The sequence below is a fragment of the Sminthopsis crassicaudata genome, chromosome 2 (assembly GCF_048593235.1).
Source record: "Sminthopsis crassicaudata isolate SCR6 chromosome 2, ASM4859323v1, whole genome shotgun sequence".
In the NCBI taxonomy this organism is placed as follows: domain Eukaryota; kingdom Metazoa; phylum Chordata; class Mammalia; order Dasyuromorphia; family Dasyuridae; genus Sminthopsis; species Sminthopsis crassicaudata.
In genome coordinates, this window is record NC_133618.1 from 397,832,397 (window position 1) to 397,847,665 (window position 15,269).

At 38.0% G+C, this 15,269-nt stretch overlaps 1 protein-coding gene across 2 annotated transcripts in view; it reads right to left on the reverse strand.

Moving 5' to 3' along the window:
* Positions 1 to 6: 6 nt before the first annotated feature.
* The window catches only part of PDE6A (phosphodiesterase 6A), a 93,861-nt gene continuing 78,598 nt past the window's right edge, over positions 7 to 15,269 (reverse strand). The window contains exons 20-22 of one of the 2 annotated variants that reach the window (XM_074291752.1): positions 13,690 to 13,773; positions 10,639 to 10,786; positions 7 to 1,322 (exon numbers count right to left, since the gene is read on the reverse strand). In XM_074291752.1, the coding sequence (XP_074147853.1) occupies positions 1,249 to 1,322; positions 10,639 to 10,786; positions 13,690 to 13,773 (306 nt within the window). In that variant the 3' untranslated portion in view covers positions 7 to 1,248. The remainder of the gene's footprint in view (positions 1,323 to 10,638; positions 10,787 to 13,689; positions 13,774 to 15,269) is intronic. The other variant, XM_074291753.1, reaches the window with a different exon arrangement.

A 15,269-nucleotide genomic window follows, 5' to 3' on the forward strand; every position in this document is an offset into this window, starting at 1 on the left:
ACGTCATAGATTTAAAACAGGTTTTTTTTCTCTGTTAACAATGATACTGTTTACAAGTAAGACAAAGTATGACTGCCAAAGCAACATCTTCCCCCATTCAATTAAGATAAGGGTGAAATCCAGAACCCCTGGAGTGCATCCAGTTTGCCCTGCAAACCTCGTTCTCCTGTATAGAGTTGTTACCACACTGATGTGAGGGATGCTAATAAACTACCTTGCCAGTAAATGTATCACGCTAGACCCTCCTGAAGATTGAGTAATTGCTTTCCTGAAAATAGAGTTGTTGTTTTTCATCTTTCTGTTCAGCATGCATATGGAACTACCAGCCAAGTTCTCTCAAGTCCATATGTTCAAGCAAGTAATGGAAACAACAAAGGCTAGAGAACAGGAGGCAAAATGGGCAAGGGACCCAGCAGTTGTGTAAAAGCAAAGTCTGCGTGATGATGGTCATTGATTTAGAGAAATTGGGGCACCTAGATGGTGAAGTGGATAGACTACCAGCCCTGAAGTCAGGAGGTCTCAAATCTGATCCTAATATTTACTAGTTGAATGATCTTGGGCAAGCCACTTAACCCAATTATTTCACCAAAAAAAAAAAAAAAGAGATAGAGAGAAATTATTCTAATTGTTTAGCACAGTGCTTTGTACCACATATTAAGCAGTTTATGAATGTGCTACCTATAAATCCATCTGTTTATCCACCTATTTATATGTCCATCATTTATTGGTCCATCTACATATCCATACACCCAACTATCTAGCTAGCTATTTATTACCTATCATTTATCTATTCTCCTATCATATGTCTATCTATTCATCTATTTGCTAATCCATCTATTTATAAATCTATCACTTATATATCCTTGCACCCATATAGCTATCTAGCTAATTTTCACCTATCATTTATCCATCCACCTATCATATCTATTCATTTTTCTATCCATCATCCATCTATCCATCTACCTATCTGTATATTGTGTTCCCTACATACTGCATTCAGTCACAGGATCCTGCCATCTATCTATATTTATGACCCTGAATGTTACTTCCTATCTCTAACCCTGAAATAGATCAAGACTATCTGGGGTCCCTTCTAGCACAGACATCCTAAGATTCTAAAATTTACTTTCTTCTCAAGAAGTTGTCCTTCCTCCTGCTGACTTGACATTTTTCCTCTTCAGTGTTTGTCTTCCTCTCCCCAAACCATCCACCTGGAGGATTTGTACAGCAGTAGTGCAAAGGTTTACACTACTGAATAGAACAGGACTTGGATTGTTGGGCTCCTTCTCCAGCCACAGGTTTTACCTGTTGTCCAGCAGCTGCTGCAAGGAGGAAAAAGGAAAGAAAGAAAATATCAAGTCGTTGAAGACAGCTATTTGTTATCACCTGCATCACTCGGGGTCAGGAGGTACAAGCATACAAGAAGCCTGAAAGTCTGGGCTGAATTCTTGTTGGGTAAAGTGAGTCAGCACCAATTTGAGAGCTCTCACTAGCTTTTAGGCCAATGTTTTACAAATCGTGTTCCAAGGGACTCTGCTGTTCCACACAATATAAAAAGGATTCCAGAAGAAAATTTAGCCATATTTATCCCTCAAAAATATTAAATATTGAATTTTTCTGTGTATCCACATTTGTGTTTCATGAGTATTTAGTGATAGACTCAATTTCCTCTGCTTTGTTCTAAAATTTTAACCAAATCTCTCTTCATATTGGAGTTTTCATGTCCTACAACCTCTTACTGATATTTATATTTCATCAAAGTATTTCAAGCTTCAGGGTAGGAATCAAGATAGTAGCTAAAAGCCCGGTAGATAAAATGCTCCTTCTAGCAATCTTGTTGGCCTGCAGCAAATCCCCCTCTCTTTCCCCTGCCACTCATTCCACTCAGCTCTCTATTTGGAAATATATAATGTTGAACTGGGCAGGACTTTCTTAGAAATAATGAATAATTAGAAAGCTGCCAGTTGAAATAAGAATAGGAACTTTGGGAAGAAATGACTAAAACTAATGATAGAAAAAGGGAGAAAACTTTGTTGTTATTAAGGTTTCAATTCTGTCCAATTCGTTGTAATTGTAATCCCATTGGTGTTTTCTTGGTGTAGGTACTGCAGTGGTTTGCCACTTCCTTCTCTAGCTTATTTGATAGATAAGAAAACTGAGACAAACAGGGTTAAGTGACTTGTCCAGAGTCACCTAGCTAATAAGTGCCTGCGGCCAGATTTGAATAGAAGGCGATGAATGTAAAATTAGGTGATTAAAGAATTTTAAGATTCGGAAAAGACCTGAGAGAGCATCTAGTCCAACCCATATCTGAACACAAATTATACTTAACATAAAGAGTCACCCAACCTCCTCTTCAGGAGGAGGAGAAATCTTCAGGAAAGGGGAGCTAACTCCTTTGGAAGAAAAAGCTTATTCCATTTTGGCTCCATTAAGCCTAAATCTGTTTTACAACTTCCTCCCATTGTTCTTCAATTTTCCCTTCTTAAGACAAACAGAACAAGCAAAATTCCCCCCCCCCACCTTTTTTTTTAAAGACAGACCTTCAGATAAGGACAGCTACCGTGATCTTCTTTTACTAGCTAAATCAATATTCCCAGTTCCTTCATTTGCCCCCCAGGATGAGTGTGATAGGTTAGGAATCTGGTGGTAAAGTTACCTGCTTCCTGACCACATCCCTGATGGGATGCTTTTTGTGCCTGAACCTGTGCTCCCTAACTTTGTTGGGAGCAGATCTGGGGCTGAAGCAAGGTTCCTATTAGGATATTTGGGGCTATGAAGCAGGATAAAGCTGCAGCTCCACATTGACCATATTTATCTATACTGGGACTAAATGATTTCTTAAGATCACTTCTAACTTTCTATCTATGATCCTATGAATTAAGAGGCAAGATGTGTATAATTCTGTGGTTTAAAATTCTAGAGGGGGAATGCAACCCAAGGGTAATGAGTAGCTCCCCAAAAGGAATTCTTAAGATACAAACACTCATAATTTTGATGAAGAAGGGGGGAGGGAGTTGTTTAAAATTTGACTACCCAGGAATGTTAATGACCAAACATAGTTAACTTAGAATGAATATGCAAAAGGAAATATAGTCCTTTAGGGAGGATATTAGGAGAGCCCGAGCTTAGCAGAAGCTGAAGCTGATGATGACAATTTAGGCCAAAGAGAAAGGATTTTTAAAATTTTGTTCAGACAAGTATCAAAGAGAATTATAAAAGTGAAGATTAGATGCTGCTGGAGGTAATTGGGACAATGCTGACCAACAATAGAGAAAAAGAAGAACTATTAATTTTAAATTTCTCTACTAAGAAAACGCTTGACTGAGGGCCTAGGAAAGAGCATTCAAATGATTATGGGAATGGATATGCAAGATAAGTTAGGAGATAAACAGACTACTTCCCAGTGTGCTGAAAGCTGGTGAATGGCATTGTTAAGACCTTGTCAATGATCTTGAAAAGATCCCCTGGATAAACGGAGAGTTGTTATTTGACTAGAAATGGGAACCTATGCTAATTTTCCAAAAGGGGGAGAGGTTCCATTTTATAAGATGTATGTAGGTTTCTCAGTTACATAGTAATCTGTGAACTATAGATAGTTCATAGATGTCAATAGATAGATATTGTTATAAGAAAGTGCTACAATGTACTTGCTTCCTTTCTAAGGTTCCAATCTGTGATTTCCTTGGTACAGTATAAGGAACTCCTAGGAAGGAGTTCTACAATGCTATAACTGCTTTACAATTTAGAATATTAATTGCCTGGGGCCATGGAGAGCTTAAGTGACTTTTCTAGACTTTCTCTCTTTTTCTGTTTGTCTGTCTCCTTTCACTGTCTCTGTCTCTCCCTATCTTCATCTCTCTCTCTCTCTCCCCCTCTTCCTTCCTCCCACCTCTCCATTTTCCCTCTCCCTCTTTTCCTTTCCTCTTCTCTCCCTCTGAGTATTTCCTTCCCCTATCTCTCTCTCTGTTTTTCTGTCTCTCACTGTCTCTCTCCAGCTCTCTCACTGTCTTTGTCTCTGTTTCTGTCTCTTTCTCTCTGTTTTCCTCTCTTCCTTCTCTTTCTTCTGTTGTGCCACAGTTCCCTTTTATTGTCCTGACTCAGTTTCTCTAAATTGTTCTAGCTCGATTTCCCTGAATTGTTCTGCCTAATTGTTTTGCTCAATCCTGCAATACTCCTCCCTCCTAATCATGATGATCCAGATTAGGAGAAAAACCTTCTATCTTAGACATCATCAGAATGTCCAGTGCCTCTCCCCATTCCAATTTATCAGAATGTCCTGTCCAATTTATCAGAATAATCTGTTCCTGCTCTCAGTGCTCTGACTCCATCCCTGCCTCTGTCTACCCTCTGGTAGCTTGGAGCCATGTGTGTATATATACTTCATGGGAAGCATATGTTATCAGCTGGATTCTTTAGACATCAGCTCTGGGGCAGCATGACCCCCAGCACAATCTCTCCCTTTCAAATAAATTATTAAAAACTCAAATCTCTATCTTGCCTCAGTTTCTCTGGCATTATATTTCCTCCTCTCTCCCTCTGTCTCCCCTACTCTCTTTTTCTCTCTCTCTTCCCTCTCTTTTTCTGTGTTTCTCTCTCTCTCTGTCTCTCTCTCTCTCTCTCTGTCTCTCTCTCTCTCTGTGTCTCTCTCTCTGTCTCTCTCTGTCTCTCTCTCTCTCTCTCTCTCTCTCTCTCTCTCTCTCTCTCTCTCTCTCTCTCTCTCTCTCACACACACACACACACACACACACACACACACACACACACACACACACGGACACAGCTTTGAATCCACATCTTCCAGATCTCCTATCTCCCAGGCTAAGCCACTTGCCCTTTGAAGATAACTGCAAAAAAAGAGCTTGACCAACTAACTTCCTTCGTAACCTGAGCCTGCTAAAGGATATGCTGATGCAGTTGAAAGATTGCTGCATTTGAAGCCAGAGGAGCCTGCTTTAAACCCTAGTTCAGTCATAACTGATGACTTCAGATAAGTCACTAAATTTTTTCGGGGCTCACCTTGCTCCTCTGAAAAATAAGATGACTTTTAAGGTTACCAGCTCAAAGTAAAAAAAGAGCTAATTTTACATTGATCTAATATTGGAGTACAGACCTCATTATGGTAATTCTGGGTTAAGGGGGAGCTCAATGGATAGTGAACCAAGCCTGGAGTCAGGACAACTCATGCTCCTGAATTCAAAGCTACCTCAGACTAGCTGTGTGACCCTGGGCAAATCATTTAACTCTACCTCAGATTTTTCATATATAAAATGATTTGGAGAAGGAAAAGGCAAACTACACCAGTATCTTTGCCAAGAAGACCCTAAATGGAGCCACAAAGAATTGGACATAAAAAATGACTAAATAACAATGAAACTTCCTAAAATCTCAAATTTTGAAATTTAAAGCATGTTAGCACCCAAGCCATAATTCAAACCCAAGTCTCCTTGAGACTTTTAGTCTCAAGTTCTTTTAACCTTATCAGATTGCCTCTTATGTAAATGAATGAATCAATTTCATCTCTGGTTTTAAAGTCTAGTTTTAGGTTTGTGAACTGGAATAATAATAGCAATAATGAAAAGTTAAGGTAAGCAGAAAAACAATATTATGGGCTACCATTGGAAAAATTTCAGAATTGACTATGACATAGGAAGCACTGGCACAAGATCACCCTGCCGTCTCTGATGAGCTGCCCTTATCAGAGAAGGTGTTATGCTCTGTGAACAAAGCAGAATTGAGTTAACTCAGAAGAAACTTGAGGTGCACAGTTAGAGGGTCTACCCCAAATGTTCCCAGGAATTATTTGTGTCTGACCTATGGCAGAGCATCCCAAACTTGTGTTGATCTTATAAGACATTCAGACACTCTGTAGTTCAACTCAAACACAGTGATGTCATTTTGGTCCTTCAGTGTTATGGACCAGAACTCTGAGACAAGGATTCTTACAACAAGGTGCTAATTCAGTGGAATTGATAAAAACAATGGCTATCTAGTTTAGCATAGTGCTTAATAGTTCTCTAGTTCAGTTAAAAAAAAAAAAAAAAAAGCCAAAGAGAATTTTATATTTGATCTGGAGGTAATAGGGAGCTACTAGAATTTATTAAGGGACAGCCAGATGGTTCAGGTAGAATGCTGGGTTTGGAATCAGGAAACCCTGAGTTCAAATCCAGCCTTACACATCTGCTAGTAGTGTGAATCTGGGCAAGTCACTTGACCCTGTTTGCAAACAAGAGTAATTCCATATTGTTGGTCAGTCCTGTCTGACTCTTCATGACTCCATTTGGGTGTTCTTGCCATTTCCTTTTTCCAGATCATTTTATAGATGAGGAAATTGAGGGAAACTCAACTCTGGCCCCAGGGAAATCCATAGCTTTGTATCATTTATGTAGAACCAGAAAGGATGCTCAGGGGCCATTAGTCCATATGGAGTATAGATGGGGTATAGATAGAAGCAGCTAGATGGTGTAGTGAATGGAGCACCTGAAGTCAGGAGGACCTGAGTTAAAATCTGGTCTCAGACACTTAACACTTCCTAGCTGTGTGACCGTGGGCAAGTCACTTAACCTCAATTGTCCCAGCAAAAAAAGAAAAAGAAAAAAAAGGGGGGCAGCTAGGTGGCGCAGTGGATAGAGCAGCAGCTCTGAAGTCTGGAGGACCTGAGTTCAAATGTGGTCTCAGACACTTAACACTTAACAGTTCCTAGCTATGGACCCTAGGGAGTCACTTAATCCTAATTGCCTCAGGAAAAAAAAAAAAAAATTTAAATGTATGGCCAAAATTTTACGGCCCCTTTTATGGACAAAAAACCAAAAAACAAAAATAAAAACAAAGCAACTAAGGAAAGTTAAAAGTTTAAAAAACTAGGAAAGTTAAATGTTTTGCTAAAGGTTGGAGTTGAACCCACATCCTCCAATTCCAGAACTAGTTCTTTTATTCTCTGTCCTATGCTTGTGAGGAACACAGAGGGAAGTTGAGGGCCATCTCGATCAGACATTTTCCATGCCTCCTCTGCCAAGCTGCTTTCAGTAGATCAGGTTTCCAAGTTCTGAGAACTTTACCCAGCCTCACCCACTGCAATAGCCAAATACCTACCCTGCCCTTAAAATCTCATAAATTCTGATTGGGGATTAGAATGAGTAGAGAAGATCATTCATCCTAGAGTTGTGAATCTAGATAAAGATGGAGGAAAGGGAGAAGGTGGGGTGGGTGGGGAAAGCTGGGTGACTTAGTACAGAAAGTCAAGCCCTTCTCTATTGACTAACTTATTTAGCACCTTTGGTCTTGCTAGTGGTGTTTTCTCAAGAAAGTTTCTATATAATTTTGTCTATTCTGAGAAAAAAAAAAAAGTCCTATTTGTATCTGAACTGGCAAAAAATAAAAATAGCTAATATTTATATCGGACCCTAAACTTTGTAAAGAATTTCACAAGTCTTTTCTCATTTAAATTCAGTCTGTAAATTACCTTTGATGTTACGGTAATTTTTATCATCAAAGCCTAAAAGCCCAGGGCTCTGGCACACCCTGAGGAAGTATTTCCCAACAACCCATGCTCTTTGCTCCCTTTGATTATTATACTGAACCTTCCTTATCAGGGAACAAGAAATAATCCTCAAATATTGGTCTTATTTCTATCAATAATGGAACCTGGAGGTTCATTTCACCCGAGCTCCTCAACTTGTGAGAAAACTGATATCCCAGATAGTTATAGAACTAGACTTAAAACTTCTTTGATCTAAATCTCTTTAGAAAGGAAATTTACTTTCTTCCATATCACTCTACTTTTTAATAATTAAGTTCTTTATTCTATCTTCCTTCTTTCCTTCCCAAAAGCAACCAGGATTGGGGTTTTTCCATCTTAATGGACCCTATTTTAAAATGCAGTTAATTGGTGCAGTAGAGTTAGGAAGACCTGAGTTCAAATCCAGCCTCATATTTATTAGCAGAGTGACCCTGGGTAAGTCACTTAATCCTGTTTACCTCAATTTCCTCATCTGTAAAATGAGTTGGAGAATGGACAAACCATTCCAGCATATTTGCTAAGAAAACCCCAACTGGGATCACAAAGACTGAAATGATAGAACAACAATTTTAAAATACAAATGATCACAGCCAATTGAGAGTAAGAATGGAACAACAGAGAGAAACTGGCTAATATCTAGCACATCCAGAGTCTCAAAACATAAGAATAGCTCATATTTATTCAAGGACATTCTTACATAGCCCTTTGATTAAACTGTCCTCTATGATATAGGAAATGCAAATCTCATTATATAGAAGAAAAAACTGAGTTCAATGCTCACTGATTTTCTTATATCCCCCAATAATATTTCTCATTAGGAACAGGACATTATGACTTTCATTTATTTATTTATTTATTCATTCATTCATTTATTTGTTTGTTTATTTATTTATTTGTTTGTTTGTTTGTTTGTTTGTTTGTTTATTTATTTATTTATTTATTTTGCAGCCCTCCCTTCTAATAAGAGGGCCATTTAAAAATTCTACTTAAGAAGTATATGTAAGCAGATGGTTATAGTGACTGGAGGGCCAACCCTACTACTATTATATGCTACAACAGCACCTAGCACCTAGGATCCTCCTCAGTCTCCAACATGATATTCTGCACACATGATTCTTTATTGCTTAATGAATATTTGCAGAATACTGATGTTTAAAAATGTTCAAAAACATTCAATTGACCTTTCAAGGGCCTGGATTCTAGTCCCAACTGGGCTATTACCCTTCTTTGTGTCTTATTGTAGCTGTTCTGAGGCCTAGTTTTTTCAGTTTAAATAATATTAATGACAAGAATAACTTCCTTGTATGTATCACTCTAAGGTACACAGCATATTGCTTACAGCAAGACTGTGAAGTAGGTGAGGCAAGTATTAGTACTTCCATTTTACAGCTATGAACACAGGCTCAGAGATTTAAATAATTTGCCTAAGAGTTGATGCTGACACCAGGCCCTGAAATTTAGGCCCTTTATTGATATACCATGACTTCCTCTATGAAGTGGGAATACATAATAAGGTTATAAAGTGCCATGTTTGTCATGATCATGGGATTGTAAAGATAAGTGAATAATGGCTGTAAAAATATTCCCAAATATTTAAAGTACTACACTTAAAAACTTGAAGTTCTGGTAGGGTTACTTTTGTAACCATTCCTCTATGATGTCAGAGCATCATGGAAGATCAAAGACAGATCTTCCAAATTCCAGTTTTCATCTATACTAGTAGCATGACCTTGAACCATGCAAATCTGGCTTCCAATATTGTAACCAGTAGAAGGAGAACTGGCTTTTTATTTGGAAGTTCTGCTTTTAGATCCCGCCTTGGATGCTACCTGTGTGTCCTGAAACAAACAGCTTCACCTAACTGAGCCTCAGTTTCCTTATCCTACACACACATTCATATATAAAATTACATATAATAATATTATAACATGTAGGCAATATATTATTGTGATATAATAATTATATTAACAATATATTATGTAATAATGTATTATATAATTGGATATGACATCTAATTAGATATTATATAATCATATAATATGATGTGACATAACATTAGGTATTATATGTGCAGTATAGTATTATAATGTATAATTATTATAATAATAAATATATTTAGCATATATAGTCATTGAAATAGTACTTTAATATTTTTGCAAAGTGTTTTACATATATATTATCACATTTGATTAGAAATAATAGTCAAGACCACTCTCCTTCCCTTCTGGCAGACCTCTTTCTCTCAGGAGCATAGCACACCAAATCCTCAGTTCATCTCCTTTCTTACTCTTCCTTTCCTCTCCTTCCCCACCTCTTTTAACAGGACTGCTGCTTGACTTCAGAAATTTAAGAATATATTTTGCAGAGCAGTGTGTTAGACTAGCATTTTATTTTTAACATTTTAAAGGAAATTTTAAATACCAATGCAATCATAGGCCCAGTCCTTATCTGGAGCCTTCAACAGAGTTTCCTTCATCTCACCACGGTATAGAAATGATTTCTTGTCTGTTAATCTGAATGCCAAAGTAGGTAAGCCTGGAGAAACTGGCTCATCATCAGGAGCTGAGCCAACAGGGAATAATTTTAATGATGTTTTTTGCTATGGTCAAAAAATCCCTCTCTTTAGGTGTGAAAAGGTCTGTAGGAGGTATCCACATCAAAGAAATGATGGAAGGTTTAAAAGCAGTATTGCTTTTCTCAGGTTGAAAACTGAAAAAGGTGAGAGCTGTGGAGCTGATTAATTTATCTCCTTAGATCACCATCCCCACCCCTCTAGGAGCCATGAACTCCCTAGATTTGGGGAAGTAAAGACAGTAAGCAGCAGCTTCCTCACTTAAGGGAGGAAAAAAGATCATAGATTTAGAGCCAGAAAGGAGCTTAGATTTAGTTCTATCTCACCCCCCCCCCCCCACTCCCACCTTTTTTTTTTTTTTTTTTTTTTTACATATTGGGAAACTGAGACTAGAGAAGAAAATTAGTCTGCCCAGACCGCCTGGGGATTAAGCAGCAAAACTGGAATTTGAACCCATTTTCTGCCTCAGGTGTTCTGCTTTCCAACAGACCTGCTGCTGCTTCACAGCCCTGGTCACCTCCCTCAGAGCCCACAAGCCCCTACAGACCTTGCTTAGCTGCTTCTTGTTTCTGCTTCTCCTCTTCCAGGGCTTTCACCTTGGTTTCATATTCATCAGCCAGGGCCTTCCACTCCTTGCGGTTGTTGGTAATACCATCCAGCATGGGGGTGATCTGCTCGTGAAACCGGGAAAACTCCTGGAAGACAAGATGAGGTCTGTCACTTAGGCCCAAGGAGCAGCTATCAGGCAGCTTCCCATGCTGCATTATTCCAGGGAAGGGAGGAATGGACCTGCTCCTGTAGGAGAGCTCTTCCTTATACAGAGGCCTCCCTATAACTTCTCCCTCTGCTCTTGTTCTGCCTTCTAAGGTCAAGCCAAAGGAATCTAATCTCTCTTCCTCAAAATTGTTTTTCAAATATTTATAGTGATGCCTTCTAGTCCAATGGTACAGTTTCAAGTTCTCTCAAGATTCTGATCATCCTTCCCTGGATATACTCCAGTCTGTCAGAGTTCCTCTTAAAATGTACCTAGAACTTATCTCATTTTTCAGCCAAGGAAAGGTAAAGTAACTGCCTAACATCCCACAGCAAATTAATGATGGAACCAAGAGTGAAATTCAGGGCTCCTGACTTCTGCTCTCTTGCTGATTCTGAACCCCTCCTATCTCCTGCTCTTGGAAAACCGCATATCTGTACACAGTGGACATGGATGTATACATGTATAAACATATACATGTTTGCAGTATATATACATGTGTATGGATATGCACACATGTGTGTATTGTATGTGTGGGAGTATATTTTTAATATATTTTATATGTACATTTTATATACATACACACACATATCCTTCCTAGTAAAAATAACCCTTCTAGGGAAGAGACACTTTTTTTTATATATACCTTTATACCCCTAACGTCTAGGACCTTGTATACAGGCACTTAATAAACCTTTGTAGTTAAATACTTTTATAAATAACCAAGGACTATCTGTTCTTTTTAATAAAATTAAGCTAACAATTGTAAATTTATGAGTTATCTTAATAAATTATTTATCCTTCTGTAGGATGCTTGGATATCCTATGTAACTACTTTCCCCTCTAACTATGGGCATGCAGAATTTTGTATAGAAAGAAAAAAAAAAAAGCACTGGCTGCTTCCATGGCCTCAATAGGCCGCTCATAGATTCTGAGCCTCAATTCCCTCATCTGTAAAAATAAGGATAATCATATTTAGAGTTACAGAGGGCCTATAAATGGGATAGCCATACTCCCTCATCTTATAATTTGATAAAATTAGGTCAGAAAAGGGAATCAACTTTGTCCAAAGTCATAGAACTACTACAGAGCAGGGCTGAAATTCACACTCAGCTCCTATGACTCTTTTCACTCCTTTGGCTTTTGGATATTATGGATGTGTGGTGAAGATCAAATGAAACCAAAATAATCTTAATAATAAAACTCAGGACCCCCATTTATAAAGATTTCACAGCTTATAAAGCCCTTTTCCCTCATACCTGCCCTGGAAAAGAGAAAAGAGATATAAACATGATAATAATAATAATAAATAGTTGACAGCGCTATAGTATTGTGAGGTTTGTAAAGTGCTTTATGTCTTATTTTGTGTGCTCCCCACAACAATGGTGAGAGAGATGATATTATTATACCTCTCTTACAAATGGGAATGGTGAGGCTGAGTGATATTAAGTGATGTGCCTAGGGTTATCCAGCTATGAAGTATCTAAAGAAAACCTAGAGTGCAGTTCTTCCTGCCTTCTATGCCATGCTATTTTTTATTCCCTTTTAAAGAAGGGAAAGCCAAGGATCAAAACAGGTAATGATGGCTTGTCCATAGTCCCAGAACCAAGACTTGAACAGAGGTCTGCTCTCAAATCACATATTCTTTCCCTTGTTAACCACAAACAGAAAGGCAAGCAATTGATCCGTGGGGCAGGAGGACAGCAGCCATTGCTAATAACTTCTTTATTTGCTAAGAACTTCTTTTTCTTTTAGTTAGGAATCCTTAACTTTTTTTTTTATATCATGACCATTTTAGCAATATGGAAAAGTCAATGGTCATTTTCCCAGAATATGTTTTTTCTCAAATGCAAAGAATATATGTATGTCTATGTATATATGCATATATATGTATATGTGTGTGTATATATGTATATATATATATATATGTGTGTGTGTGTGTCTGTATGTATATATAGATATAGATATATGTACTCATTTCCCCCCACTATACCACCTCTAACACTGGGATCCCTCATATTTTATAAGAAACTTAGGGACAATTGTCTTCTGCAAGATGACAGTCACATTGATCTGTAAATTTTATGTCATATACTTAGTTCCACATGGATTGTGTGTATTTCTCCATGAAGTGTAGCAATGAAGTGAGTTCTCATCTCTAATAATAATAGTTATAGCGAACCTTTATAGTGAGTTTTAATGTTTGCAAATATATGTGTGTGTGTGTGTGTGTGTGTGTGTGTGTGTGTGTGTGTGTGTGTGTGTGTGTGTGTAAATAATTACAAAGGAGACCAGGATATTGGAAAAACAAATCCACAAGTTCAAGGCAGCCTGGTCTAGGCTAAAACCAGGCCTGACTTCCCATGTTTGTCAACTGACCCTTGTACAGAATCTAGCTTCTGTCCAGAAGAAGAGCCAAGTTCGATCTCTGGTTGAGCCCCTGAGCTCTGGAAATGATGATTGCCTGGATGGCCTTTACCACGAGTGTATCTCTGTCACCCTGTGCTGCACATGTCTCCCGGCTGAATCACTGAGTGGGATTTTCTACAAGACACAGGCTTACTCCAAAGGGCTTAGGCAATGAGGATTCCATGATGCAAAGTCAGCACAGTTGGATCCTTGATTACATATTCCCAGCCCTTCAATGTGGGCTTCTTTGCCTGTGTTAGGGACACCTTTCTCACAGCCCTGGGACACATGTGAAAGCAGTTGAAGGCCATGAAAAAAAAAAAAAAAAAAAAAAAAAACTTTTTTCTTCTGAGTATCTGGGAAGAGGATGAAGTAAGGGGGCAGAAATGTGCTTCTGGAAAACAGGCTCCTGCACTGGATGAAGGTCAGACCCACCTTGTAGACAAAGGTGCAGACAAAGTCGATGAAACCAACTTGCAGCTTGGGAAGTTCATCCGCTTTATTCCTGTCCATCATGGGCTATCAGCAGAGAGTGGAGAAAAGAAGGTAGAGCACATTATTCCTTCTTAGTTACAGAACTATCCCCTGTTCAGCTCTCCCCAAGGCCCAAAGGCTTCTCAGCATTCTCCCCATGTGTTGTCTCAGGAGTCAGCTCTTCTCCTGTTCACAAACTCACCAGAGGGCAAAAAAAAAAAAAAAAAAGGAACCAAATGTGGCCTTTATGGTCAGATGGGGAAGACTTAGTTGGAAATGGTTGTTATAGATGTATGTGGAAATGGCTAAGATACATACATATGTACGTATATACTACCTACATATGCACATATGAAAGAAATACATTTTTTAAAATTAAAAGAATTGTAAAAAAAAAAAAAAAAACAACAATAAAACACTTATGCTGCTATGGTAAAAGACACTTGCCTTTAACTTTCATTGATCCAAATTAAATAGCAGAAGCAAGAGGTGGGTGACCTCAGGCTCTGCTGACATAGGCTATCAGAAGGCACCCTTTATGCTACCTAAGACAGAAACACTTTGGCCTCCCTTTATGATATAAACACAGTATAGAATGGATTCTTATGGAGTAAGTAGGTCTATATTCATCTTCCTTTTCAGGAAATAAGTGAACCTCTAAGAGGTTTGGTAGATTCTAGTTCTAGTTCAATAGAAGTAGGGACAGAAGAATCTGAGGGTTGAAGGGAGGTATGGGAAGATTTACATTGGACAAAACGAGATGGTAGAATTTAGAGCTGGGAGAGATCTCAGCCCATTGGTAAATTATTCAACTTTTTGAAACCTGTTTCTCCACCTATAAAATGTACATAGTAGAGTTTAAAGCTAAAAGGGGCCATATTTAGACCATTGATACCCCCAAATTTCAAGACATTTATCATCTCATTAATAGTGGCAAAGTTGAGATTGGAACCCAGGTCCTTTAATTTCAACCTGCCATTTTCCCCCTACCATACCACCTTAATACTGGGTTCCCTCAATTTTTTTTTTAAAGAAACTTAGGGATAATTTTCTTCTGCAAGAAGACCTAGTGATTTTATACTATATGTACTATATACTATATATATATATACTATATGTACTATAATACTATATATAGGTCCATTTGGGTTGTGCATATTTTTTCCATGAAGTGTAGCCATGGAGTATGTTTTTATCTCTAATAATAATAGTAATAGCTAACATTTACATTGAGTTTTAAAGTTTGCAAAACATTTTGCATGTATCTCATTTGATCTTTATCTTTTTAGTTGCTAATATTCCCATTTCACAGATGAAAAAACTGGGATCAGGAGGCATTAAATAACTTGTTCATGGGTACACAGCTAGGAAGTGTCAGAGGGCAAGATTTGAACTCAGGCCTTTCTTACTCTATAGGCAGTATTCCTTACCTTAGACTTTTTTTTTTTTTAATTTTAATTTTTTATTTTTGAGAATTAAATTAAGCATTCAGTTGAATTATTAGGATAGGAATCTAGGAACGGGCTCTTGCTATTGCATAA